This window comes from Aedes albopictus, chromosome 3, assembly GCF_035046485.1.
Source record: "Aedes albopictus strain Foshan chromosome 3, AalbF5, whole genome shotgun sequence".
Lineage (NCBI taxonomy): Eukaryota > Metazoa > Arthropoda > Insecta > Diptera > Culicidae > Aedes > Aedes albopictus.
The window spans coordinates 286093869-286119181 of NC_085138.1; the positions used below are offsets into that span (position 1 = coordinate 286093869).

Sequence of the window (25313 nt, forward strand, 5' to 3'; positions counted from 1 at the left end):
TTTTTCATGACTTTATATATGGAAATTAGAAAAAAATCTGAAAACCACTGTCGTGGTGACAAACATAGATCTATATTCTCAATTTAGTTGAAAATCGGAGTTTTCGACTAGCGAAGTTGGATTTTTCTCCAAATCCGTGCGTCGGACTTAACTTCGGAAGTAGTGCGCTGTATAGCAAACACCTATACAGCGCACCACTTCCGAAGTTAGGTCCGACGCACGAATTTGGAGAAAAATCCATCCTCGCTAGTCGAAAATACCGGGTTTCAACTGCACGTACAGTAATAGAAATTTATTTGGCATAATATGTGTTTAAATTGACAGTTATTGGAGACAATTCTCCACTTGTCACTCTTTACAAGACCATTGTCCAAAATGGTCTATGTAATTAGTTAGTTTTGTTTGGAAATATTATACAATCAGAATTATATAAAAAGCAATACTTTGTACATCTTCTTTTTTAAATCGCTGGGAAATTAAATCTAAATGATAATTTCCAGGAATTCCTGGATGAGAATCTTTAAGAATCTTTGAATTTTCTAGCAGCATTACTGCAAAATATGGTTAAGTGCTTCTTTATGGAAATCAAGTATCATGTGGGAAAAAAACTCTGGTTGAATTTGCAATGGAATTCCAGCAAAATGTGAATTCCTAGTGAGAATAGATGTACGTTGCCTTCAGAAAAGTTGTTGCTTTTGGTCTTCTGAATAACTTTCCTAAAGACAGCATCTTTGTAAGTCCTCAGGTTTTGGAAATACCGAGGAGAGTCAGGGTGATGCAATATTGTTGCAATACTTTGTGTGAGTCCGTACTTATGACGGGTAGTGTATATATTTGAAAAACTAAATTTAAAAAAAAATCAGGGTCACCTAATTTTCCGGAAAACTCCAGTGAAAATCAAACATTTTCCACAGACACCACATACTTTGAAAAATCATAGAACGACGCATCATAGGCACATTTTTTTTTTGTAAAATCATAAGCAAATTTTCTCAGCAATTCCAAGATGGATTTCTGGAGGAAATCCTTGAAAATTTTTTGGACAAATTCCTGGCGGATTCCCTGGAAAAGTAAATGGATTGATTGATTGATTTGTCTTTTTTAAAGAGACTTTCAGCTCTTGGCTCTAAAGTTAATGGATAAATTTCTGAAGGAGGCATCCCTGGAGAAGTTCCTGGAGTAATGCCTGGAGCATAAGAGAAATTTCTGATGAAATTCCAAGATACATTTCTAGAAGAATTCCCAGAGGAATTTCTGGAGGAATTCCAGGAGGAATTCTTGGAGGAATCTCACGAAAGAATCCTTAGAGGAATCCCTGCAGGAATTTCTGGTATATTCTTGGAGGAATTCCTGGTGGAATTTCTAGAAGAACCCGTGAAATAACTCCTGGACGGATTTCTAGAGGAATCCCTGAATATGAAATTCATGGATTAATTCCTAGAGGAAACCTGAAAGAATTTCCGGAGGAATCCGTTGGAAAAATTCCTATAGAATTTCCTGAAGAATCTCCTGAATCGGAAGCAATCTCTAAAGGATTTCCTGCAGAAATTTCTGGAGGAATGCTGTAGGAATTTCCGATGAAATTCCTGGAGGGATTCCTGGATCAATTTCTGAAGAAATTCCTGTAGGAATTTCTGAAGAAATACCTACGGTAAATCTTGGTGGAATTTCTTGAGGAACCCTTGGAGACACTGCGGTAGGAATTTCTGGGGAATTCCCAGAGGAATTCCTGAAGGAATTCCTATATGGATTCCTGAATGACTTTCTAAAGGAATTCCTGGGGTATTTCTGAAGAAACCTCATAAGGAATTCCCGCAAAATTTCTTAGAGAAATTTCTACAAAAATTCTTGAAAGAATCCCTGGAGATATTCTTGGAAAGAGCCCTGGAGATATCCCTGAAACAAATTTCTGGAGGAACCTTAGGAGAAATTCCTGGAGGAACTTCCGGACAAGTTCCAGGTGGAATTTCAGGATGAATTTCTGGACAAATCTTTATAGGAAATCTTGGGGAAATTCCATGGAACTATTCATGGATGAATTCCAGGAGGAATCCCTTTATCAATTCTCTGAGGAATCCTTCAATGAATTCCTGGAAGCATCTCTAGAGGAATTCTGGAAGGAATCCATGGAGAAATTTCTGAATATATTCATAGAGAAATTCCTAAAGAAATTCCTAGAGAAATTCGTAGAGGAATTCTGAGAGGAATTTCTAATGGAGTTCCAGGACAAATTTCCAGAGGAATTTCTGGATGACTTACAGGAGCAATTTCAGAAGGAATTTCTGGAAGCATTACTGGAGAAATCATCGGAGGAATTTCTGGAGGAATCCATGAAATAATTCCTGGAGGAATGTGTAGAGGAAACCGCGGAGAATAAATTCCTGGATTAATTCTTCGGGGAAACCCTGGAAGGATTTCTGGAGGAATTCCTGGAACAATTCCTGAAGGAATTGCTGTACGAATTTCCGAAGAAATTCCTGGAGGAATTCCTGGATACATCCCTGAATAAATTCTTGGAGAAATTGCGATAGTAATTTCTGAAGGAATGCTGGATTAATGCCTGGATAAATCCCTATAGAAATCTCTGGAGGAACTTCTGGATCTCTGGAGTAATCCCTAGATAAATTCCTGGAGACATGCCTGTATCAATTCCTGGAGGAATCTATCGAGAAATTCCTTAAGAAATCCATGGAGGAAAACCTGGGGGATTTCCTTGAAAAATCCGTGGAAAAATTCCTGGACTAATGCCTGGAGTAATCTCTGGATACATTTCTAGATGAGTTCCTGGTGGAGTTTTCAGAAGAATTCTGGGAGCAATCTAGTGGAGTTTGGAGTTTTTAGAAGAACTCCCGAAGCAAACTCTAGATGAATTGCTGGAGAAATCCCGGGATGAGTCCATGGGGAAACTCCCAGGAGAAATTTCTAAAGAAACCTCTTGAAAAATTCCTAGAGGAATCCTTAGAGAAATTTCTAGAGATATTCTTGGAGGAATCCCTGGGGAAATCCTTTGATAAATCCCTGGAGGAATCCCTGAAGCAATTGCTGGAGAAACCTCAGGAGAAGAATGCCTGGAAAGTTCTGGACAAATTCCTGCAGGAAGTTCTTAATAAATTCCTTGCGGAATTCCAGGAAGAATTCCTGGATTAATCTGTAAGGGAATTTTTGTGGAAATTCCTTGGAACTATCCCTGGAAGAATTCTTGAATGAATTCCTGGAGGAATCTCGAGAGAAATTCTGGAAGCAGTTAATGGAGGAGTTTCTGAAGAAATTCCAAAAGAAATTTCTGAAGAAATTCCAAGAGAAATTTCTGAAGAAACTCCAAGAGAAATTTCTGAAGAAAATCCAAGAGAAATTTCTAGAGGAATTCCCAGAGGAATTTTTGGAGGAATTCCAGGAGGAATTCCTGAAGGAATTGCGGTAGTAATTTCTGAAGGAATTATTATGAAAGTTCCTGGATCAATTCCTGGAGGACTTTCTGAAGGGATTCTTGGGGTAATACTTAAGTAACCTCTTGAGGAATTCCTGGAGGCATTCTTAGAGGAAATTCTAGAGAATTACTTGGAAGAATCCCTGGGGTAATTCTTGCAAAAAAAAAACCTGGAGGAATCCCTGAAACAATTTCTGGGAGAACCTCAGGAGGAATTCCTGGACAAATCTCTATAGGAAATCTTGGGGAAAATCCGTGGAACTATTCATGGAAGAACTGCAGGAGGAATCCCTAAATGAATATCTTGAGAATCCCTGAATGAATTCCTGGAGGAATCTCTAGAGAGAGGAATTCTGGATGGAATCCATGGAGAAATTTCTGAAGGAATTCCTGGAGAAATTTTTAGAGGAATTCAGAAAGGAATTTCTGGTGGAGTTCCAGGAGGATTTTCTGGAGGAATTACTGCAGGAATCATCGGTGGAATTCCTGGAGGGATCCATGAAATAAATCCTGGAGGAATGTGCAGAGGACACCCTAGAGAAGAAATTCCAGGAAGAATTATCGGAGGGATTCATGGAAGAATATCTGGATCCAAACTTGAATAAATTCCTGGAGTAATTCCTGAGGAAATACCTGGGGTAATACCTGGAGAAATTCTTGGTAGAACTCTTGCAGAAGTCTCTGGAGAAATGCCTGAATGAAATCCTAGAGACATGCCAGGAGGAATACCTGGAATAATTCTTGAAAAATATCCGGGAGGAATTTCCGAAGGAGTTCCTGGAGAAATCTCAAGATTCATTCCTGATGAAATACAAAATTCGATTTCTGAGGGAATTCCAGGAGGATTTTCTGAAGAATTCTCAGGGGAAATATTGAAGAAACCGCTGAAATTCCTGAGGAAATCCTGAAATCTTGGATTAATTCCTGCGGGAGTTTCTGAAGGAATACCAATAAGAGTTCTTCTAGAAATGGTTAAAATAATCTCGGAATTCGTTTTTGTAAGAATAACAGAAGAAATTTCCGGTGAATCCCTGGAGGAACTCTTGAAGTAATTTCTGAAGAAACCCGATGAGGAATCCCGGAAGCAAGCCCCATTAGGAACTCTTTATGGAATCTCAGGAGAGCTTTCTTAGCGAATACCTGGAAGAATTTTTGTAGGAATATTCCTGGATAAAAAAAAATGAAGAAATCAATGTCTGCAGTAATTGTTGAAGGAATACTAGGATCCCTAGTGGAGCGGACTTGGTGGGATGGTTAGAACACTTGACTATCACGCCGAGGACCTGGGATCGAATCCCACTCCCGACAAACTTGCAAAATGTGAGTTCTTCCTTCGGAAGGAGAGTAAAGCGTGGGTCCCGAGATGAACTAGCCTAGGGCTAAACATCTCGTTAATACAGATAAAAAAAACTAGGATCCCTGAAGGTTTTTTGTACAAATTTTTCAAGCAATTCTTGGAGTATTTTTTAAGAATCTCTAAGAAAAATTTTTTAAAAGAATTTCTGGAATACATTCCTGTAGAAATACTTCGAATCATTTCAGATGTAATTATTGGAGCAATCTCTAGTGGAATTTTGGAAGGCATATATGGAGATATCCCTGTAGAAATCTCTGAATACCTGCAGAAATACCTTAAAGGATCTCTGGAGAAATTCCTGAAGGAAACTTCGAAAAAAGCACTGGAACAATTACTGGAGGAACCTCTAAAGATATCCCAGGACAAATCCCCGAAAAAATGTCTAGTGGAATCCCTAGATGAATTCTTGATTGAATTTCTGGAAGAAGCCAAGACGGAATCACTGAATTAAGCTACACAGCTAAACGCGTTCGGTAATTTTTACCGAAATCTCAACCGCTGAGCGTTCGGTAATGGGTTTTTAACAAAATTCTGTAAAAAAATACCAAATTTCGGTAAAATGTTATCGTGTATCTGTCAAACTCTAACGAATTTCGGTAAAAGTTGCTACCTTTACCAATTTTTTCCTGTAAAACAAACTTAACGGTTGAGATTTCGGTAAAACATTACCGAAGTCGGTGATTTTTTCTAACTGTGTATGGAAGAAATCTTGGAGGAATTGTTCGTACTCATATAGTTTACAAAACTATGAACAAATCTGAAACAGTCATTTTGATTACTCAAAACTACAATACTGTTTTGCATATTCACATATCGGACGCCCATCCCGCTTAAAATTCATCTCAGGTCAGGCCCCCCCTGGGCCCCCTCCAGGAAAAAATCCTAGTTACGCCAATGGCCGGATGATTCCTTCGTCATGATGGATAGTGTACGTCGTACGAAATGTTTAGAGCTCTCGAATAATGATTATCAAATTGTTTTGAGGAAACCTACTACTAAGAGGTCAATTACCATGTATTATGCTTCTATTTTAGATAAATAAATTATTAGTTGATACAAATAAGTTTTTGTTGACTCAATATTACTATTCAGCTTACTGAATGTCACTGTTATATAGACAACAAAAGTAGTAAAAATTACTATGAGCAAGGAACATAATGCTTGTTGAATTGACTACGATTGCAGTAAAATGTTTTACCATGAACATGGTAAAATTCACTGAAAGGTATCCAAATTGTGATGTGGTACAAATGACCGATTACATAGTTAGGACAATAACAACATATAGTCTGCTGAAAATTGTGGGTACATTGTAGTTAATTTAACCCCCTATAATGGTTTTTTCAGCTGCAACATTTTTTTGCGTGAAGCTGCTTGGATGATTGTCGACATCTACAAGGCCTATTGAATTTATTCGAAAGTTGGTGCTCGCGAAACTGTCTCCTGCTGAGCATCAATAAATGTCAAACTATATCACACAGCCGGAAGAAATCACCGATCTGCTTTCCATACTCGCTGTCTGGACAAGTACTTGAGCGAGTGCATCAAGTACGCGACCTGGGAGTTATTCTTGATGCCTAGTTAACTTTCAGCTTCCACTATGACGAAATCATTTCGAGGGCGAACAAACAATTGGGCTTTATTTTGAAAGTGATTGCTGATTTCAAGGACCCGCTCTGCTTAAGATCACTGTACTGTGCCCTAGTTCGCTCAATACTCGAATTTGCGACTGCTGTGTGGAGCCCGTATCACTCGTCATGGATTAACCGCAAAAGAAGTTTATTCGTCGTGCTTTGAGCAGGCTTCCTTGGAACGATCCTGCAAACCTACCACCCTACCGGGATCGCTGCCAGTTGTTAGGAATCGACACACTGGAAACTCGACGCAATGTTTCGCAAGCTATGTTCATCGCCAAGCTCCTGAAGAACGATACTGACTCCTCATCACTATTAGCAGACTTGGATTTGTCGGACTGGTGCACTAAGGGGATTCAGATGGCCAAAAATCGAAAATTGACTTTATTCAATTTGAGATTCAGTTTCGGTAGTTGGAAGTAGACCACTTGGACCAGTAAACCCTAGAATATTATTAGTATGCTAATCCCTATACTTATCGAGATATTGGCAGCAGAATGAGACCACCCAACTAACATTTATTGAGAATGTAAACGTCAACAAAGCGTCCTTAATACGGCTTGATGCTGAGTTACTGTGTTGTACATATGGACGGAAGCTTCTATGCAAGCCCTATACCAATGAATCTGGCGAACTTAATCAGCTTGTACATGCTGTGCGATCAGCTTCTATACCACCTAGTCATAGCTCTTTTCTCGGCTCCTATGTAACCACTAACTGAATAACATCTTGAGAAGGCGCTTTTTCAGCCTTTTCGCAGTTGTTAAATAATAATTTTACGGCATCCCAAAATTAAACGATTAAATATAATTAGGTTATGGATACCGTGATGCAATACATGTGGAACTGGAATTATCATTTTTAAAATTGAATAATTAAAGTACTTGCCGCTACTTGGAATCGAACTCCCGATCTCCGTATCCACTGGTCCCGATGATGTCCTCGCTGCCACACTGCTATACATAAATAACATAGAAAATAGCCCGTTTTGTTTGACTCCAGACAAGGCTTCATAATTGTGCCACAAGAAACCTTACCCAACTTCATCTTGCTGTAAAAGCTTGTGAAACGTCAAACGCAATAATGTTTACATTGAACAAGCTGTGTGGTTGCGCCAACAGGTTCTTCTTCACAGCTTCTAGCTGAAAGCACAGAGAACAGACATCCAGGCTAAAACAAATTTCATTCGGAAGGTTGTGTAAGGATTTGAATCTTTACTTGAGTAAGGTTGCAAACCAACACACGATGTGAACACTAACGCCACCAAACACCATATTGCCACTGTCAATGGTGAATTGAAACATTTCAAGTGGTGAATTGAATTAGTATGGGAAATTAACCGATCGCAGCGCCACGCTATTGCCACTTGTGTTGCCGATTTCAAATGGCCGTTATATTCCTTACACAGTTTTGAAACTGGACTTGGATGTCTGTTCTCTGTGCTGAAAGAGTGTTCTTTAAACGGCTACGAAGCGCTGCTGTTTTGTGTTTTGGCAACATTACAAAACATACTGTATAAAAGCAGCTGTTGTATTGGCTGGGACTCTTACTCGATTTGTACATCTTCCGGCAAATCTTCCGGCATTGAATTAAAGTGCAATAAAAGCAACCCAAATAATTTCACAGCACATACATGGATAGCTGTAAAGAATTTGTGTAGTAGCTATATATCCCACATAAAGTTTGTTTTGACAATAATGTTTATAACCGACAAGCCGTGTTGGTAAACCAACAGTTTCTTTATTACAGCTTCTAGCCGTAATGAAATCGCATAACGGCCTTTAAAGCGCTGCTGGTTTGGGGATTTGTCAGTATAATAAGGGAAGATTCAAAAATTACGTCCATCGTTTTTCGGGATTTCTAGACCCCCCCTCCCCCCTCTGTCACGCAATTTCCCTATACCCAATACACGTACTGTCACACATTTCTAGACCCCCCCTCCCCCAAATGTTGGACGTAATTTTTGAACGTTCCCTAAATTGTACTGTATAGTAGCAGCTGTTTTGTTAGTGGGGACTCCTATTCGATGTGTTTAAGTTTTCACATCTTCCGGGAAATCTCCCGGAGTTGGAATAGGGTGGAGTAAAGGCAGCCCCAGTAACAAGTAATGGATTTCTGAAAGCCGAGTTTGGTAGCTGTATGGTGCTTGTTTTGCAGTCGTGTATTAGCTTATGATTTATATTTGACTACTACTTTGGACTCCGCAGAACTCTACGATCGAATAAAGTTCGCCGTAACACGAAGTTAACCATCTACAAAACGTTGATTAGACCGGTCGTCCTCTATGGCACGAAACATGGACCCTACGTGCAGAGGACCAACGCGCCCTTAGAGTTTTCGAACGGAAGGTGTTGCGTACCATCTACGGCGGAGTGCAGATGGAAGACGGGACATGGAGAAGGCGAATGAACCACGAGCTGCATCAGCTGCTGGGAGAACCAACCATCGTCCATACCGCGAAAATCGGGAGGCTACGGTGGGCGGGTCACGTCATCAGGATGTCGGATAGCAACCCGACTAAAATGGTTCTCGAGAGTCATCCGACCGGTACAAGAAGACGTGGAGCGCAGCGAGCTAGGTGGGTCGACCAAGTGGAGGACGATCTGCGGACCCTACGCAGAGTGCGGAACTGGAGACAAACAGCCATGGACCGAGTGGAATGGAGGCGGCTACTATGTACAGCAGAGGCCACCCCGGCCTTAGCCTGACCGGTAAGTATGTTATATTTGACTAGCTTTCCTTTTATACAGCGTTGACTGCTTTTACTCGATGGTTATACAACAGAAAGCAAATGACTGAAGCTTATAGCGCTGAAAATGTTAGTTGGGCATTACCAATTTTTGGTAAAATTAATGATATGTTCAAATGAGCATATCTTTGGCTTAAATGTAAAATGTCACACTTTTAAAGTAGTTTCTAAAAGCTTGCTTATAAACCTTTCGAATGATGTATCAGACGTAGAAATGTTGATTGTAAAACTATTAAATGATGCCACATCAAAAAAATAAAAATTTTCCCATACAAACCGTTCCATACAAAAAACGTTTCGCTGAGTTTCGCTTCGGGACTACTTCTATGCCTTTGTTTAGGATCCCTGGGATGCATTGAAATCAAATTTGGCTGCTACTAGCTGCTATTCTGCAATTCCAATCATGTTGTCGACGATGATTGAGATATTGCTACATAAAATCATCCTATTGGCCATTAAATACCTCTGAAGAAACATTTGGTCGTCATGGCCACTTTTATCGGTAGATCAATCATGGTGCAGTCCGAATCTGGTTTCGGATCTCTTAACGAAGCGTGTTTTTACGAATTGGAATCAATTTTATAAATAGGAACAGAAATCCTTAAACGCCTAAAAACATGCAATGCCCTTGTAATTCCATGCTGTTTGAAACTGTCGTGTTGAAACAACCTGTTCAACATGTTTTTCATATTTTTCAGGTTTATGCCGAATAGGAGCAAGACATTATAAAATTGATGCGAAAATATTTTTGGCCACCTGTTTGTATGGAGCCGCCCCATAGTGTGGTGGTGAATGCGGCTAAGACAAAGTACATGCTGGTAGGTGGGACTGAGCGAGACAGGACAAGCCTTGGCAGCAAAGTTACGGTAGACGAGGATACTTTCGAGGTGGTACTGCTATAAAAAATGTACCATGTACAAGACGCTAATAAGACCGGTGGTTCTCTACGGACACGAGACATGGACGATGCTCGAGGAGGACCTTCAAGCACTCGGAGTTTTCGAGCAACGCATGCTAAGGACGATCTTTGGCGGCGTGCAGGAGAACGGTGTGTGGCGGAGAATGATGAACCATGAGCTCGCTGCACTCTACGGTGAGCCCAACATTCTGAAAGTGGCTAAAACTGGACGAATACGGTGGGCAGGGCATGTTGCAAGAATGCCGGACAACAACCCTGCAAAGTTGGTGTTTGCTAACCATCCGGTTGGTACAAGAAGGCGTGGAGCGCAGAGAGCACGATGGGCGGACCAGGTGGAGCGTGATCTAGCGAGCGGTGGACGTGACCGACGTTGGAGAGCTGCAGCTGCAAATCGAGTATTATGGCGGCAAAATGTTGATTCAGTATTATCATGAATTTGATGTTAACTAAATAAATGAAATGAATGACTGGTCGGGTCCTTATGACCATCTATGGCGGTGTACAGAAGAACGGTGTGAGGCGGCGAAGAATGAATCATGAGCTCTCTGCACTCAAAGACGAGCCTCGCTTCCGGAAGCATGAGAATGCCGGACAACAATCCTGCATAAATGGTGTTCGCATGAGTTCCGGATGATACAAGAAGACTTGAAGGGCAGCTGGGTGACAGATGGGAGGATCAGAATGATCTCTTTCTCTCTCTCTCTCTTCTTGGCGTAACGTCCTCATTGGGACAAAGCCTGCTTCTCAGCAGGAATCGAACCCGTCACCCTCAGCATGGTCTTGCTGAATACCCGTGCGTTTACCGCCTCGGCTATATGGGCCCTAGGGCCCTCGGCTATATGGGCCCTGGGATCAGAATGATCTGGCAAATAAATATGGGACGCGGTCATGAATTGAGGACTGTAGCAAAGTATAAGAATATAAAGAATGCTCACTCCGCTGATGCTTAGGGGGCCACTACCGCAGCGCTATCTGCGGATGAAAGTTCAACCTTTATGCGGTAGTGTGCGTTACTGATTGTATGCGGATACCAAAACATACGCACACCACCTTCTCTTATGACAAATCACGAACACTGATACATGGAGCTTCCACCTTGAAACGCTTAGAGAGCGCCACTTGTCTTGTCGCTTGACGTTTACATAGAAAAAGACAAGAGAGGGCATTCTTTCTATTTTTATTCTTTGACTGTAGCCAAGAACTGACTGCTGTTTCGAAGAATAATTATTGTTAATTTAGTTTCATTATAATTGTAAAATAACACTAAACACATAAAATGAATTCTAAGGTTCAGAGTTGATAAACGTGAATACTTTTTTTATGAGCAGCGCAAACACACATGGTGTTAAAGCCTAAATTACATTCCAGAGAATGTATGACCTAGATTATCCAATGCACCATGAAGGTTCTGCTCTGAGGCTACTACATACTTGAGTAAGCCGCTTGTTTTGTCCCAAACATTACTCGCCCAGGAAAAAAATGCAGCTGTTTCTCTCAACTCATTACTGTCCGAGCGGCGACAGGAATTTCTCGAAATACCCGACCGACTGACGCTGAAAATGCCTCCGCTAATCGTCGCGACGAGGCGAAAATTTCTTTATTTCACTGTCATTGATATTTCCGTCGAGAAAAAATTAAGCAAACCAGTAGAACGCCCTGCCGATGCGAATGTCACACACCGACCACCGCTTAAGTGGAGTTGATGCGAGCGAGACGTTATTTGCCGGGTCGTTGATGCGAATGTGTGCGGTAGGTGGCGTCTAAAGTTACTTCGCGACTATTACTACAGCGACGTGCCATCATTTTCGAGCTTGGCTTTTTTATTTTGGCAACTTTTTTCTCTCACAAAAAAGTTAAATATGCTGTAACTTTTCATAGAGTGCCTCAAAAATTCTCAAATTTTGACTGTTTGGCAACCTATTACATGTGCATCATTGGTACAAAATCGAGCTCGATTGGTTAATCTTTCGCGAAGCTGGAACCGTTCTCGTGAAACACTATTTTTAAGACAACTAATTGATGAATTGTTATATCTCGGAGACCAGTGAACCGAATTGAATGAAATTTTTAACGTTTATCAACAATATATTAATGCTTAAAAATTTTTCAATACATAGGTACTTTTCAAACGTTAAAAAAATTTCTGAGTGTATACTAATGACGGGTAGTGTATAAGTATCCATCTGATAAAATATATTTTGTTTTGGTAAACAACATTTATTTGACACTTCTAGTACCGCTACTGACGCTGCAAGGACGTGGCAAAATAGAGGTTAGTCACAGGGACAGTCGCGACATTGGACTTCTGTGGCTAGTTATTCTAATAAAAATCTAGAAAATAAACGAATGAGATAGCATCGAGATAGGGAGATTTCGAAATACATTTGGAGATATGGACTTATAGAGAGGAAAAATGTATGCAGATTGAAGGGACCGATCAAACCATCGAGATAGGGAGAGATATTGAGATGTAGAACATCGAGACTTGGAGAGTCGACTGTACATGAATTTGGCATGAAACTTCTCTACGGTAGGCTAGCAATATTCCTATATAATCCATCAGAATTAAGAAATATATCCAGGGTAAATGAAATTCCCTGATTATTAACATACATTCCAGATAGAAGACTTTCTAACCAACGCTTTTGGCAAACTTTAAATTGCATTCTTTGAAATTAATCACCGAGCTAACCGCAGATCATGAAGAATTAAGATATAGACTTTTAGAAGAGCTCCAGGGTGTCAAAGAAAGGACGGTCATCATTCCAGTGTGCAATACAAAAAAGTCCATGTTTTTGGTTTTATTATTTTAATAATTTATTAAACAATTAAAAATATGCTTCACTTTATATATAAGTTTTCTTGCATTTCGATTTCCACCGATGTTGTTCGTTTTACATATTTTTATCCACATTTGCTTATTGTATATGTAAATTTTTGCTTCCATGTTGTTACGGATGCTTTCCATTTTTTCGCTTATTATTGGTTTATGTTTTTTCTTCTTCTATATATTACACGACTTGCCAATTGCTACGATTGCGCATCATTACCGGGGTTAATAATTATGCTTGAATACAGTGCTTCCATTACTGTATTTCTGCTTCTTGCTTATAATAATTCAAAATATTCGTATACAGTCTATATATCTGTTAAAACCAGATTTCATTCACACCGTTTTACTTTATTCTGTTTCTCTAGCGCAAACGTTTGCTTCTGCTCACAAAAACAAAATAAATATTTAAAGAAGTTGGGGGGATGACATTGAAGTTGGTAAGTAGATGGGTCAAGTACTGGGGCATTAGTGGGTGTCTCGGTGCAACAAAAAAAAAACAGAAGAATGAGAACGATGATGATGAAACAGGGATACTGTTGTGGACTGATGGTTGTGAAGGGAAGTTGAAAATTCACCAAAAACTTTAAAGCATAGTTTTAAGCTGTCATAAGTGGAAGTGGATGATTGAAGCAGGTTGGATGTCGATGAGGTGAGGCGGTTGGACAAGGGTGACACAACATAAAAAGATTTGCAATCATACTAACAACATCATCTTGTTTTGACTCTGGTTCTCGTACACGCTCACGCCTAGCGTACTTTTCCGCTGCTTTTTCTTGTAAATTTTTCACACACTCAAGTCTCGCCTTGTGTGCTTGATCGTCCGAAATTTTCGTCACTGTTTGGTGTCCTATTGTATTTTTTAAATTATTATATTCAACCAGATTCGCACGAGCTTAATCCGGAAACAGAAACGTAACTACTTGCAGTGAAATTCTTTCGATTATTTGAACGGTCACTGAATAATGTAAAATTCAATCAGAGATTAGCAACTAAGCTATCAGCTTTTGGAATAGAATACTTTATTTTAAAGTTTAGAAAATCTTAAAAGTGAAACATTTTGGAATACAAAGATGATGATATACTAGTAAGGACAATACTAAATTTAAATTATAGGAACTATCGAAAAGTAATTCGAGAGATTCGAATTCATAATAGGTATATAACATGCATTAAAAACGCACAGTTTGGTAAAATTTTACGCAAAACATTTTTTAAATGATATTTGAAATATGTTACATATCCCTGTTTCCAGATTTAAAGATCGTGCTAAACGTTGGCATTGTTGACTTTGAGTTTATCCGAGACGCCGAATTATTGCAATACGTAAGGTGTGACATAGAATTGTGACAATTTTCCTGTTTTTTCAGTTTAAGCGAGATTTCATATTTACTCCAATCTAAAAGTTCCTGTACTTAAGATAAGCATTAATTAAATTGTTGTTCTTTTGCAGTGAATTTCAAGCATAATTTGTACAGTATGCACGTTGATACATTCGATCGTATATTAGAGGGGGTACAAAACAATAAACATTTTACTCGAATAAATTATACAAACAATTTACAATTTGACTGATTTTGTGTGTTCGATTTTTTCTACATAATAGATTTTTGATTGATAAGCAGCTACAAAATTAGTCACTTTATTTCCAGAGAAAAAAAACGAAAATTTAGTCCTAAGGTAGGATTTTCTGATATGTACACACATGATTAAAGTAGGCTCTCTTTGTGTGAGCGGTTTCCGCGAATTTAGTGTCACTTTCTAGATATAATGTTAGTTGTTTTGCTATTATGATACAAAGCTATAAACAACACGTTTCGACACGTACATAAATCGAACTTAGTATACAAAAAAAACTTCTTTGACAACTGAAGCTCTATGGCAATTCGAAGTAGGTTTTGATTCCTTTGTTTAGAGTTTCTACACACAAGTACGATGGTTACTGAGGTAAATTGGTAAGGCAAACAAAAGTCATGTGTTCTTGCACGGATGAAAGTAGGAAAACAATAAAACGAAACGATTGTTATGATCAGAAGTATGAATGTAAAGGATGAAAAGTTATGAAATAATGGCACTGATAAGTAGAGAGAAGGTTTCGTTTTACAAATTTGTCATTATTGGAAGCATGTCGAAAAAAAAATGAATCTAAAATAGATTTTGGGAAAGTAATTTGTGATTTAATAAGTTTTTTTTTCGAAACTCATACAGCCATTTGATAAAGTATTGCAACTATTCTGTCATATTTTTGGTTAAGGATATACTTGTCACTTATACCACTCTAAACGAGTAAATTAATTCTAATTACGTATAAATGTTTCAAATGCACCTTCAAAAGTATGAGTGTGAGTTGTTTGTTTCACATTGCAGCTGTTTCGTGCGCTCACATGTATCAATATTTCTAATTTTGGTTCTCAGTCTATGATACATTTTTTCAGTTGTTTTTGAGAAGATTCCGAAAAAGTTTACGGGAGAACTGGGTTTGCAATTGAAAAAGGGCATTTCTAGTGGAGTAGACTATTGATTTCCATTGCTAATTGATTTTTTCATGACCGGAGCCAACAGTTTTTTTTATGCTCGTAACAAAGTTGGGGATGATGGGTGGTCATTAGCTCGGAACTTCTGTAGCATGGGTGTTTGTTGGGCAGTGAGGCATTTAGGGATAATAACCGATAAAAACTAGTCACCACCTTGCTTACAATGTATTGTCATTTTCTTCTAAATGCTTGTTTCGTCGCATGGAAAGTTCCGGTTTACTCACTTTTTTTTACGATAAAAACGTACGTACATGACGAGTTTGTTGGCTTTGTTATCGATATTGTTGGTCACACAGTTAATAGAGACGGGTTGCTTCTACGCTTTTGTTATTCACTAGAACACATGATCAGTTCACAGTAAGAATGTCTTCTACCACATACCGGTTGATTAAATATGACAGCAAGTGTTAAGTTTTCGTTAGTTTTCCTCAATTTGTGGCTTTAAAATGATGTAGAAAATGCCTTCCGATTCATGACGCTTCTGTTTCATTGTTTTGTCTGGTTGTATAAAAATTGTTCGTCGATGGATCAGTTTTATATGCATTCGTTTGGACTAGAAAGAGAGCTGCTTCATCGTTTTCCTAAGTATATAAAGAGCTTAGAGTTAGAAGATAGCTTGCGTTCGATAGTGTAGGATGGTTTCATGATTTGACTTGTTGAGAAAGTGATAGATGGATGGCGACAGGGAGGGAACAGTGTGACTTTTGACCAGCACGACTTCATTTGACCTAACCTAGTGTTTTCTTCGTTCTTGTTTATGTGTTATTATGATAGTGAATGAAATGTACACACGTCACTTGTACTCCGCGACTTCTACAACAGTACGAAACAACGACATCTACACCACACATCATTTTGTTTCTCCTGATTACAAGTGGTACAAAGTGAACACATACTTCTATGATCTACAAACGACCTTCTACAGTGATGACTTCCATCTACAAACATTTACAAAAAGTAACACACGCACATGTACATGAGAATGTGTGTGTGCAGTTATCCCTCCCCGGTTTATGCGCTTCCGGGTCACAGCTGATCGCTTGCATTGCTAGGTATCCATCGTGCCGTCGTATCTGGTCGCACTGTCAACTATATTGGACCGTAGTCGCTCAGGGCTTGACCTGGTTGCGGTCCTGGCAGCGTTACGACGACCGACACGGCTCGGGGATCAACCACCGAGCCAGAGCCTGCAGTGAGTGTGGAAGCGCCGCCAATGTCTCCAGGTCATACGTGACTAAGTGGGGTTTGTTTGAGTACATGGTGATGCAGATGGTGATGACTAGTGGACGCCACGCTTCCAACGGTTTGCGTGTACGGAGTGGCAAGTAGAGAAGCTGCCGCCGAACCGGGAACTCCAATTCCGGACGTTGCGTATGGCTGTGGGAGTGGTGGTCGGGGCTTTATCAGTACCTGCCCAGCTCCGGTTGGATCCGGCGAACCGAACAACCTTCTCCAGAGTCGTCGCCACGACTCTACAGTCTTACCAGACCATATCCATACTCCAGATGTGATTCCCACGGCCAACGCCATGAAGTACTTCAACATTAGCACAGAGTACAAAGGTTTCTGCCTGATTCCGGTCCCTGCTTTACAGGGACACGTAAGTCCGGTCATCCAGTCTTCCGTAAAGTTTGCTTCGTATAGATGACAGCCGATCACGATCGTGGCGGGAACCGTGTACAATACACTAAAGATCCCTATTCGAATCATCAATTTCTCCAGTTTGTCAGCTTTGGATCCAGCTCCGATGCCACCTTGTTGCTTAATGACTGACCTAATTCTGAACAGTGAGACAAATCCTGCCATTAGGAAAGTTGTTCCTATCACCAAGTATACGAATAGCGGGGCCAGCACAAAGTTCTTCAGATTCTCCACGGATGTGTTGCCAACGTAACAAATCCCAGCTATTGGATCGCCATCTACCGCTGGCCTCAGCAGTACCGAAACACTCTGGACGGTTGGAATCAACCAAGCAGCCAGATGGAAGTACTGTGAATGTTTCGAGATCGCCTCATTGCCCCACTTGAGCCCTGCAGCCAGGAACCAGGTGAACGACAAGATCACCCACCAGATGGACGAAGCCATTCCGAAGAAGTAGATCATGATGAAGATCATCGTACACGAGCTCTGTCCCATCGAGGGGTACTTGATCGCTTTCCCATCGCAGGCAATTTCGTCGTGTCCGAGGAAGAGCCTCGTCAGATAGCCGCAGGACACGATGAAATAGCACGCCGACAGGAAAACTATCGGACGCTCAGGATATTTGAACCTTTCGGTGTCGATGAGGAACGTGGTGAGTGTCATTAGTGTGCTTATGCCGCAGAGGCCGGACCATAGCGCGATCCACACCCCGGCGAAATCCTTTTCCTCCTGACTGAAGAACGCCCCCCGACACGGGATCGCGCAGTTTATGACGTCGCCTACCCTTTCGACACTTTGGTTGTGCAGTAGGTTTTCCTTCCCCAGGGTCACCAGTGGCTCCCGACACCGGCACATGCACTCTTTTGTTCTTTCCCCTGGGGGATTTTGGCAGTTTTTTGAATTCTTGCCCTTGCATTTGTTGTTCTGGCCGGAGGCTCCTCCCGCTGATGATCCGTGGGATTTGCGGGTTGGTTTCGAGTGCGAACCTCCGCTGCCTCCGCCTCCTCCTGCGCCGGACGAATGACTGCCATCGTCCTCGCTGGGCTGTTCCATACACAGGTTATCGCTATCTCCGGAAACGGGCAAGTTCTCGCATGCCATCCGGTCAGGCCATTGGAAGCTGTATTGCTGCATGATAGGTGCACAGCCAGCTCGAGCCCGTTCGCAAACACTCCGGCAAACCGGGAGTGGCTTGTGGTAGTCTTCGATGCAGATTGGAGTGTACATCGAGCAGAGGAAGAACTTCAGGTCCGGTGAGCATTTGATCTCCACCAGGGGCCAGAACTGGTGCACCTCCAGTCCGGCTTCCTCTTGCGTTTCGTGATTCATCTCGTTCGGAAACGAGGTTAGATTGTAACCGATGCCCCGGCACATCGGAATGGTGATTTCCTCGCATCGTGAGTGCGGGTCCTTTGGTATCGCCGGTAGATGAGGCGCGGGGCTTGCACCGCCCCCGCCGTAATACGTGCAGTGTACTCCGGTACTGCACAGTAGGAGTAGTAGACACGCCGTTAGCGTGGTGCTGATTCGGTGTGTTCGTGTCATTTTGACTGGTGTCCGGACGTGTCCGCTGATGAGAATGTGATTTCGAATCTAATTTTCTGGTCCGAAAATGAGGTGAAATTTGTTGCTGGTGTCTGCAGGCAGCCTGGGTGCAAAATTTCAATTAGATTATCTTCATCGTTGCGCTTCCTGCGGCTGATGCTGCTTCTGCTGCTGCTACCGGTACTGCCATCAGGGTTTGCAAACGACTTCCCTTCCTCGTCGTTGTTGGTCCGTCAGTTGTCGTCGTCGTTGCCGCCGCTCTCGGAATGACACATGTGCCGCCTTCCGAACGAGACCCCGTATACGTGGTGAAGGTTGGTCCTTTTATAGATCGGTGGTGACTGGTGACGGGGTTGAGCAAATTCAATTCAGAAAACTTGTTCTCCCAAATCAGTTGCTACTCCGGTCGGGATAGATGGAGATGGTCGGTCGGTTGTGCGGTGCAACGGACGACGAAGTGTGATGCCTTTTGACGGGTGTTCGCGCGAGAAAAGTAACGCTGGCTTACAGATGGATGGTGGGACGCGTACTGCGGACCGTGGGGTTCTGCAAGGAAAGAGAGAAAAACAAGGAGGAAATGAATATAAATTAAATTATAATTAATATCATATGGCGGGAAGAGAATTTAAATTTATAACGAAATTATGTTAGACATAAATGAGTGCAGTCAAGTGTGTGCACTGCACACCCAGAAATTGGAGTAAGGAACGGCTAATGGATGACTTTCGTAAGTGCAGGCAGGCAGTAGTGAAGGAGAACAGTGATGGGCAAAGTATGTGCCAATTTGAGTTGCTAATGGGTAAGCATTGGCATTAGCATTGAGTATAGCTGATCATGTAGGTCGTAGTTCGTCTCCGTGGTTGACCAGAGCAAGTAAGTTAAGAGAATCAGTGAGACTTAAAACTGACAAACCGACGGTTCTCAACTTGTGCAACTGACTGACGACCTTCGGATACGCGAAGAACGCCTAGGAAGCTCCACCACTTTGATAGCGAACTCGAAATCAGTCGATGTTGATATTGGCGATGATGAAGACGTTGACGGAACTGCCGGGACCTCGTGTCGTGGCGTAGACGAGGCACAAGTCGGGCTCGGACTGGAGACTGACTGACTCAGATCTTGGCGCGATCGGAGGTTGTGCTTGAAGTTGGTGTATTTCGCATTTGGCTTGACAAGTGCCAAGCACGCAACATAGCATGTCGAGTAACGGCGAATGCTGGCGAGAGGTGACCTGACAAGCGGATTGCTTCGGCGTCGTGCTAGTGGCCATACGACTCCGAAGCTGGTTGATGTTTGAGCGCAGCATTCAACGTATTTCGACCCACAAGTTATTATGTACATCACGTCTCCAATCTTTTCGACGATTTTACCGGGAACCTGTGGGGATTGCAAGGGGATTGGGACAAACTGAAGTAGAATATCCCATTCCTTCACCCCCAGTACCGAAACATGCATCTTGAAACACGTCACCTGCAATGTTACCAACGGTCTACAAAAAACATGAACAGTTCGGTGCGTATTCGTATCATCATGCTCTTCGGTATCGTCTGGACCACGACTGCGGTGCCATCATTGAGCACAGGTCAATCGTAAGTATTTGGTCGATCAGGTAAGTCCAACATGCGGTTTTGGTCGTTTCTCTAATGGGCCGCTTTAGATTTTCGCAGAACCCACTTCAAACGATTACGAGCATGGAGCTTGGCGTAAACGGGATCGTTTCGGTGGTTCTTGGTTGCTTGCAATCATTCGATGTTGAAACCGGTATTCACACAGGCGGAGGACGCTGAAGCTCGAGTCACGCCTGAACATGTCCTCGGATGGCGACTTCTGGTCTGGAAGAGCCAGTTTGGGCGTGCTCCGGTACGTTAGAACAGAAGTATCCAGTACCTCTTGCATTGATCCTCTACCCTTTCAAATCTTCTTCACGGTCCACTTGAGAGTGTCCACGTATCGTTCCGCTTGACCGTTCGATTGTAGATGTAATGTAACAACGTGAGATGTTCCTGGGTTGGTGAATTGGGAACCATTGTTGTTGACCAACGAGGAGGGTATAGCCAGCCGACAACCTATGAAGAATGATGACTGTCAACGCTGAGGTGATACGGATTGTTTGGACGATTTCCGACCATTTGGAAAACGAGTGGACTGCGAGGAGGTAGTACTCGCCTTTGGTCAGACCGGCGTAGTCGACGTGGATGAGCTGCCAAATGATCTAGCTACGAACGCACACTGCTGGCATGTTCGGACGATGTCGGTAATGTTGGTGTTCATGCTGAGCCAGTATACTTAGCTTCGAGCGAGGGCCTCCATTCGCTACATGCTGGGACGCCTGGATTAGTACCGTTAGAGGTCGGATCCAGCCAGTGTTGATTGGGGCCGATCGTTTTGGACGTAGTGTAAAACTTGGCGGAGCAGTGGTTCTGCTTGGATGTTTTACTCGACGGCTCTGAAATGGAGAATTAACATTCTACGGGAACTGGAAAGAACTGACCTGAGATCGTTTCAGTTTGACCAAAAAAGCAGCGGAAAAGCGGGTCCGCGTTGCTGAACTTGTGGGTGGGCACGTATTCGTGTCGGAGTCCTACAGCAGCAACTGAAGGGCGAAGATGGGACCCAAAGATCCGAAGCAGAGGCTGATGATCGGTTTGCAGCCGGAGATGCCAGCTGAGGAGCATCTTACGGAACTTCGTAACTTCGAAGACCAGGGCTAAACTTTCACAGTCAGGATGACTGTACGCTTGCTCCGCTTACGTCGGTGGGTGACGGAAGCTTCGTGATCGCTTCGATCTTGGCTGGATCCGGACGAAGCCCGCGACTGTCCACGACATGCCCGACATCTTCTTGAATTGTGAAACCGAACTCTTGGATTCGCTTCAAGGCGGCCCGCACGTTGCGATCGTGCTTTACCTCTGTCTTACCACCGATGATGACGTCATTGAGATGGCCAGAAGTACACTCTAGGCCGGCTAGCATTGTGTCGAAGAGCTGCTGGAAGACACCAGGTGCAACTTTCATACCCGGCAGGAGGCGGTTGTAGGAGTAGAGGCCACGATGCGTGTTGATCGTGAGCAACTTGCGATTTGTACTTGCAAGAAGGCGTCGGACAAATCGATTTGGCTAAAGACCGTACAGCCGGAAAGCTTGGTGAAGATGTCTTTCGAAAGTAGGAGAGCGGCGTTCAATCCCGTGAATTAGTCTCCGCAAGTTCGGATTGACTTGTTGGCCTTGCGGGCTACGACAACTGGAGCGGCTCACTTGATACAGTCGACCGGAGTCAATGTCGAGTTTCTCCAGTTGATGGAGCTTCTACTACGCTTTGGTTTTCTGCACAAGCCTAGCTGATCGCAGAAAACCTTGGGAAAGCTCGGCTTGGGTGCAGCAGTAGACATGGGAGAGCTGGACACGTGGTAACAGAAGGTGTCCATGGGTTTAGTGGAGCGGATCTGGTGTGATGGTTGAAGCGCGTGACTATCACGCCGAAGACCTGGGATAGAATCCTACTCTCGAGAAACTCGGATGAGAAGTAAAGCGTGGTTCCCATCATAAAACCCCCGAAACTCTCTGAAACCCCCTGAAATTCTTATGTAACCCCCTCAGATTCCCCTGAATTTCTCTTGAAAACCCCCTGAAATTATAAGAAAAAACCTTGAAATACTTTGAAATCTCTAGACACCCCGGAACCACCTCTGCAACCCTACTGGAATTTCTTCAAATCTCCTGAAGCTCTACTAAGCGCCCATGAACCCCTAAATTTTTTTTGAAACTCCTCTGAAGTACTCATAATACCCACTACTGAAATGTCCCTGAAACATTCTAAAATACCCAAAATACGTAATACCCCTTTAATTCCCTTGAATTTCGGCTGAAAGTCCTTTGGAACTCCCTGTCACTCCCTAAAAACCCTTATGGGACTCCTCTGAAACCCCATTAAAACTAAAAAATAATCTTAAAATATACTTAAGCTTTCTAAATTTCCCCTAAAAAAAGTGCGAGGTGATTCAGAGAAGTAAATGTCCAGTTACAAAAACTCGTCGGATTGATTTGAAAGGAATGGTTGCAGAAATGTACAACCTATTTCAACTCCAAATGGATCCGAATGCTGAGTCCCATACTGTACCCCCTCATAATGACTCGAAGGTTCTCCAGCACGCAAAGTAGAGTCTTGTTCGAAAAAGTTTGGAACACTGGTGATGCTACTGTGCTGCATCTGTCTCCAAATGTCCTCCACTTAACGTACGTATCGTTCCTCATAGAGCGAGAGAGAGAGTTCGGCCCGGAAGGGAAACTGCAACGTTTTCGGTGTCTACTCGAACGAACCGGTCACTATCCAAAGGCATTGGGGCCGGTCGGCATGTGTCCTTGTCTCGTCCGTGGTGGCGGGACTGGGTCGGGATTCTGTGGAGCACCCGAAACAAGAGCAACTTTTTCCCGGTTGTCAGGGTATAAGCTGACGTTGCTGCTGCTGCCTTCGACGACGATGATGGAGCCATTTGCACACAGACCTACGCAAGGAGAACGGCTTTTTTGGAGCAATTTTACTAAATTACGTCCATTAAAGCAGGAAAATGCTCTAGGCGTCGTCGTCGTCGTTGGATCGTGTCCTGATACGGGGGACCAACCCGAATCGGCGTCATGGTGACGTTTTTGTATCTGTTGGGGCTGGCTACAGAGATTCCTGGGTCTACACGGCACGGATGCCGAAGGACTTTTTCGATCGATGGCCCAAATTGAATCAACTGTCCGGTTTTAATTGAGTTTGAGACAGGAAAAGGGCGTTTAGTAGCAGTTTACGGATGGGCGGTCCTAAGTGGACAACACCGGGTGCTTTTAGCTGGGCGAGCGCGTGTTTTGCGGAAAGTGAAGTGGAAATCAATTGTAGGAAAACTTGTAAAGTGGTGGTTTATGCAAAATTTGGTTTCAAAATGAAATTACCGATTGCAGTGAAACGTTCTATGTAGTAGAAAGCAGAGGTAATTTCGCAAAAGGGAAATGGAGCAATTTACACAAGCTACAGCACCTTACGGGAAACGGTGGGATCAATCATGCATGAAGCAGCAGTCGATTGCTCGGGGGAAATCCGGCAGCATACAGAAAGCGTCGGAATCCTCACGCTCGCTCCCGCTGTGAGATGCAAGCATCCGTCGCTTCCGGCTCTTTGTTTCTACTGTTGGCTAGGTACGTGGTACGGGGAGATTTCTACTTGGCAAAGGATCAATGAACCATCAGTATTGCACACCTCGTCCTACCTATGCTATGGGGAGTTTTCCTGCGGAGGAGAAAAGCGAGCGAGGGAAACATTGATTGCACATGGAAACCACCACTATCGGGACTTCCGCTTACGCTAAGCTGCTGCTGGTGCTAATGCTGAGAGCTGATGGTGCTAGAAGTGCTGTTGTTGCTTTGAGCGTTCCAGAATTATATGCATCTGGGATGGTGCAGCAAATGTTTTGTGTAATTTGAGGTTATGAGTAGAAGGCTTCTGGTGCAGTAGCCTTGCCGGGGATTTGGACGGTAGCTGCTGATGCTGTTGTAGGGATTCACTCATTAGTGCACTTATGACTATCGCAACGTTATGTGGGATGCAATGTTTGGTCATTGTTGCAGTGAGTATCGAAAACGGTTGAAATTTGGAACGAATGATTAAAGTGCGTGAAGTATGTACTTTAATTGAAACGTTGAAATTTAAGGGAATTGAAGTATTTGAATGGGTCATTAAGAACATTACTGATCCACGTTTTTACTGAGTTGATAATAGGAAAGTTGGTGATCGATAACTGGTGTTAAATAGAACGAGTTTCTGTCAAATTAAAAAAAAAAAAATACCAGCGAGCACCGCTTGAAATTTCACCGTTAAAGAGCGATACCTACCAGCAAATTTCAAGAATAAGAGTGTAGACAGAGGCAGAGAGATAAGAGTGTCATGACTTTCCACAGTTCCACCAATTCTTAGGGGCCGTCCATTAATTACGTAAGGATTTATGGGGGGAGGGGGGGTTTGAGAAATCTTACGCGCCATACAAAAATAGTTGGGCTTCCATACAAAAAATCTTACAAGGGGGGGTGGGGGTGTCGAAAAATCGTGAAAATTGCCTTACGTAATAAATGGACAGCCCCTTATGGGAATTTCCAAACGTGAGCATCCACAATCAATAAAGCTAGCTAGTTATGAAAATTAGTTAGTTAGTTAAGGAGTATTCTCGGACTTCCAGATTTTTTCCCAAGTAGTAAACACCGACAATACACTTCATAGAGATATTTGGAATATAAATATCGGATTTTTTAGTCTCGGTATAACCTTACAGGAAACATCATAAAACTTTTAAATTGGATCAATTTAAATGGTTTTGTAAATGTTGATCTGCAAAATCAATCAACTCTAACCTGACAACATTGAAAATATATCTCTCTGATTCAGAACGACACAGTAAATCAGATTTTGCTACGCCCAGCTTCCAGTAAGAGAACATACAATTAAAATCAGATGGTAAAAACAAATTGGTTTGGAAATCAGATTACTCTCAACTCAACTGAAATCCGTTGCCAGGTATAGGTAACCGACCTCCGAATACGTTGCACTTGTTTACATGTTGGAGCCGTAATTGAAATAATACCAACCGGTACATACTGAGCTGAAGTGCACTCGATGCCCTCACTGACTATGGCTGTTCAGAGCAGAC

General features: G+C 42.5%; 1 protein-coding gene across 1 annotated transcript in view; it reads right to left on the reverse strand.

Moving 5' to 3' along the window:
- Positions 1-12878: 12878 nt before the first annotated feature.
- Positions 12879-25313, reverse strand: part of LOC109418781 (frizzled-2) — a 155980-nt gene continuing 143545 nt past the window's right edge. Inside the window, exon 3 of the mRNA XM_029857133.2 lies at positions 12879-19182. Within this exon, the coding sequence (XP_029712993.2) occupies positions 16675-18636 (1962 nt within the window). The 5' untranslated portion in view covers positions 18637-19182 and the 3' untranslated portion in view covers positions 12879-16674. The remainder of the gene's footprint in view (positions 19183-25313) is intronic.